We start from the raw sequence: 5,075 nt of genomic DNA, 5'->3' as shown, positions 1-5,075 counted from the left end.
AATTAATTTGACTCTTACTTCAAATATAAGAAATCATAATTAAACAATACAAAGCCTATTTTCTTGGTGAATAGAGTAATAATTAAACTATTTTATAATATATGAAAGTTGAATTTCATTGAGTTACACATGAGTTTCTACAAGTTCTCACTACCTCCATTTGGGAAAAAGACACTTCATTATTAAGGGAACACCAAAATATCATTTCGACCCGGATATATTTTACAAAAATATTATATTATAATATTGAAAATTAATACTCCTCTATCCCAATTATGTAACACATCTGTTTTACCTGAGTTTTTGCGCATGAAATTTTTTATTTTTTTAATAAAATTTATATATTTGTAAACTACGTAAAAAGTACTATAAGTCACAATAATTAACAATATAAAATATTTAAAAGATATAAAAAAAATTATAATAAAAAATAAATTTATTTAAATCTCGAAATCTAAAATATGTAACATATATGAAGACAGAGAGTAATATATACACATAGATATTGACTTAGCACCCAAACTTAGAAAACAATTCTAAATTAAATATGAAGATATTCAAGATTCTAAATCCTGTGGTGCTAATCACACTAGGCATTTATTACATGCGTTGACCATATGAATCCTTACTGATCATGTTGCTCGATTTATAACAAACCAGCATATAGAGAATTCAAAGTTGATCAGACACAGAAACCTCAATGGATTCAACTCAAAATCCCAAATTTCTTACATCTTATTTGTTCTTTGCTTTCCTTCTTGCATCCTCAAATCTCTTGACATTTTTCATTTCTACATCTTTTAACTCCTCTTGTACATTTAACCAACAAACAAATACTCCTTCCACTGTTTTGGCTAAGCCAACACCTAAATATGAAGCTATTCAAGAATCTTCTGATAACACACAAACTGATGAAAATCTTCCATCTGAGTTCCTAGCTTTCACATCACCACAAAAACTCCCGCGTGGATTCAACAAAAACTTCAATTCTGATGAAATCATGCCTCCGATTGGACGTCCATGTACTCTGTTTCGAGATTTACTTCATCGTTACATGTCGTATAATGTCAATGGTTCTTGCCCTGATGATGAACTTTTAGCACAAAAGTTGCTTCTTAAAGGTTGTGAGCCACTTCCTCGACGTAGATGTCATCCAGCTGCTCCACAAGAATATGTTGAGCCTTATCCTTTTCCTGAGAGTCAATGGAGAACACCATCGGATTTTTCTGTTGTATGGACTGCGTTTACTTGCAAAAATTATGATTGTCTGGTCAATCGTGCTAAGAATCAGAGAGCATTTGATGATTGCAAAGATTGTTTTGATCTCAATGGCAGAGAGAGAAGGCGTTGGACAGCAAAAAATGGTGCTGGTCTTGACTTCTCTATCGATGAAGTGTTAGCAGTAAAGAAGGCTGGAACAATTAGAATTGGGCTCGATATTGGAGGTGGTGTGGCTACATTTGCTGTAAGAATGAGAGAAAGGAATGTAACGATTCTAACAACTTCAATGAACCTTAACGGTCCGTTTAATAGTTTTATAGCTTCAAGAGGAGTCATACCTTTGTATGTTAGTATCTCTCAAAGACTTCCCTTTTTCGACAACACGTTGGATATTGTACACTCAATGCATGTGTTGAGTAACTGGATACCAGAAACACTTCTCCACTTCTTGCTTTTCGATATTTATAGGGTGTTAAGGCCTGGTGGTCTGTTTTGGCTTGACCATTTCTTCTGTGTTGGCGATCAATTCGAGAAAGTGTATGCACCACTTATCGAGAGTATTGGTTTCAACAAGGTGAAGTGGATCGTGGGAAGAAAGCTTGATAGAGGTCCCGAGCTAAACGAGATGTACCTTTCAGCATTGCTGATGAAGCCATTGAAGAATTCTTGGTGATGATATTATTTTTTCTTTTTTACTTTGATCATATTTGGAAAAAACTTATAACTTGCATCTGCATCTGCATCTGTTGAAAATTGCACTAATCAAATAAGGAAAAAATGCATTTTTCTTTTTAGAGAGATCAGTCTCTAGTATTACATTATCCTCTTTGTCTGATGATAAACCTCAGTAATAAACATCATGTTGCAATGATAACTATCACTACTTGTAAAGCACAAATTTCTGATGGCCTTTTCTATTGAAAATCGTTGAAATTGTACTCTTCTTACTGCCTTTTCATTGGAAACCTGTCGAAATTGTACTCGTTACAACTTTTTTCCAATGAAAAGGCAGTAAAATGACCCTTTGGAAAATCTCCCAGTATTGAAGACTTCTTGAGGACTCGATTAGATAGAATTATACGAGTAACTCGGATGAAAAAATCCTAGCAATAGAGGAACAAGAGGAAGAAATTCAAGCAACTCGAAAACAAGAAAACTTGAGGGTGTATAAATTTAGACCATATTGTTAAATATACAGGCCCTATCGGCTACCATTCAGCCAAACATCAATACCCCTTATTGTTTTGAGCTGTGGACCGATAAGGTGTTCATACCATCAGACATCTGCTGAAAATAAAGACAATACCACAAGCTTAGACCTAAAGTTGTTGTTCTGATATATGCTTAGTGACAGGCCCTACTGCTAGCTTCTGACTAATCAATCGGAAATTAACAATGCTGTACACCAGCCTACCAGTTGATCTCAGAAGATCTCCATGTCAAGTAAATACAAAACAATAATAAACAAGTTGTAAATTTCCTTCAAGTCAAGCACAAGTAGTAGAAAGACAACACTACATGAAGTGTCACATGGTATTGCCTTCTAAAATCTTTGACAAGCACTTAGAATTTTAGCTGAAAAAAAATACCACATGAAAACTAGACAACTATATCCTGAATCCCCAAGGTCCCATATTAAACAGCAGCACATGATCCTGTCTAGCATACTTATTCAAACTCAACTCTAGCCTCAATTATAAATAATCTGATTACATGAGGCATTTTCATCATCAAGCTGATAGCTCTAAATCAAATCTTTTTAAAGATCATCAAATTTTTTTCTTTCCTATATTTCGAAGAAAATGAATATGATCAGTGCTAAGAAACTCATCAAGATGGCAAGGAAATGGCAGAAGTTTGCAGCTAAACAGAGGAAGAGAAGTTCTTTTCCAAGGTCTAATTCCAATGATTTAGAGAGTTGTAGCACATCATCTACTATAGTTTCTAAAGGAAAGTTTGTGGTATATAAACCTGATCAAAAGCGATTTGTGGTTCCGTTGGCTTATCTTGAACACGAGGTAATCAGACAACTATTGCACATGTCTGAACAACTGTTTTGACTTCCATGTGATGGCCCTATTACATTACCATGTGATGCCTTATTCATGAACTACATCGTATCACTCATCGAAAGAGGTGTAGGTGCTGATCTTCAGAGTGCTTTGCTCGTATCTGTTGATTCCAGCCAATGTGGATCAGCTTTATATGTTCAAGAACAAAGAAACCTGCAATTAGTTTGTTAAGCTAAATGTGATAAGTTTTGTAGTGGATACTCAACAAGTGTACAGAATTTTTTTAAAAAAATGTATTAATCAAAAACTCCATATACTTGACTCCAACTTGTTCTATTTGATTTACTTTTTCATTGGCTTTTTAATGGTCTTGCACCAGAAATATCTAGCTTGTCGATTTCTCAGTTAGTTGTTAAGGTGATATTACAAAAGAAAGTTATGCCAAAAGTTTCATTAGATCATTTTGCCAAATAGGATAAAAGTGAATTTTGCTCCATTATTGACTTTACTGCAAAAGTATGCACCGGGTTTGAGCTTCCGCAATAGACTAATTTCAATTAAGATGATCTAGTTTCCTTATTGTTAATCTTCTCTTTCGAGAAATTTTCCAACAATTTCCATTGGCAGTTTTCAGTTTGCAAACAATTACTATGTATTAAACATGAAAAGAACTTGAAAATTTTGAACACTGAAAAGGGCGGTTGATCCTTTGTTTCCACTCCTCTTCCCGAGCCGATTGAAGTGGAAAGAAGGATACAGCATATAATGAAGTTATAATTTTCTAGACATAGTGTCTGAAGCATTTAACGTTTTATGTAAACACACTTGTTAGTGTTAGGATCGAAAATAAGCAGGTGTAACGCGGAAGCTAGCAATGCAAACCTCAAAGGCCACGAGTACGAAGACAACGAGAAATATACCAAAAGACACAAAGATTTAACGTGGTTCGGTCAATCGACCTACGTCCACAAGGAGATGAGCAATCCACTATAAATATGAGAGTACAAATACAGAGAGAAATAACCTCAACCAATTCACTCGGAATACATGGGAGGTTCACACAAGTGATAACGTATCAAGCTTGTGACCCATAAATTCTCCCTCTCACCAGAACTCTCAAAGTCCTTAAGACTACATTGTGAATGCTGATTAAGTTAGAAGGAACATTCCTCTATTTATAGAGTCCTAAACCTTTTCCTACAAGAAATTAGTAAATCTAAAACCTTCCCCTTAAAGGAAAACCTATTTATGGTAAGAAATTTAGGGTAAATAAAACCCAACAAATCTCCCCCTTGGCCTGAATTTCTGACAAAATAAATTTGTCCACCTTCTTTACTTAATCTTCAACAAGTTGATTCTCCTCTCCATAATCTCCTTTGCAAAATATGTGTCTCAACACAGAGAACCTCTCTGAAACAATTTCTCCAACAGAATCTTCATTATTGTCAAAAAGGTTGCGGCTAGAACTACACCCGTCAAGATGAACACCTCTTTCTAACTCTGGTTCAATCATCGATTATCGAACCACTAAACCTGACTCCGTCATTGAATCTGGTTTTTATACCACTTGTTAGGATCGGAAATAAGCAGGTGTAAATGCGAAGCTAGCAATGCAAACCTTGAAAGACCATGAGTAAGAAGACAACGAGAAATATACCAAAAAGACACAAAGATTTAACGTGGTTCGGTCAATCGACCTACGTCCACAAAGGAGATGAGCAATCCACTATAAATATGAGAGTACAAAATACAGAGGGAAACAACCTCAACCAAATCACTCGGAATACATGGGAGGTTCACACAAGTGATAACGTATCAAGCTTGTGACCCACAAATTCTCCC

General features: G+C 35.1%; 1 protein-coding gene across 1 annotated transcript; it reads left to right on the top strand.

The window, feature by feature from the left end:
* The first annotated feature begins 548 nt into the window (after nucleotides 1-548).
* LOC107001732 (probable methyltransferase PMT19) lies at nucleotides 549-2,120 on the top strand. The gene has a single exon (XM_015199706.2). It carries the CDS (start codon nucleotides 701-703, stop codon nucleotides 1,892-1,894), a length of 1,194 nt encoding a protein of 397 aa, XP_015055192.1. The 5' UTR covers nucleotides 549-700; the 3' UTR covers nucleotides 1,895-2,120.
* The last annotated feature ends 2,955 nt before the right edge of the window (nucleotides 2,121-5,075 follow it).

The sequence above is a fragment of the Solanum pennellii genome, chromosome 10 (genome assembly GCF_001406875.1).
Source record: "Solanum pennellii chromosome 10, SPENNV200".
Taxonomy (NCBI): Eukaryota; Viridiplantae; Streptophyta; class Magnoliopsida; order Solanales; family Solanaceae; genus Solanum; species Solanum pennellii.
Note: the sequence above shows the minus strand (reverse complement) of the source record. Positions and strands in the feature narration are given on the sequence as shown.

Bases quoted from the DNA above. Each gene is read 5' to 3' on its own strand.
- LOC107001732 (XM_015199706.2), top strand. From the start codon at position 701: ATGGATTCAACTCAAAATCCCAAATTTCTTACATCTTATTTGTTCTTT.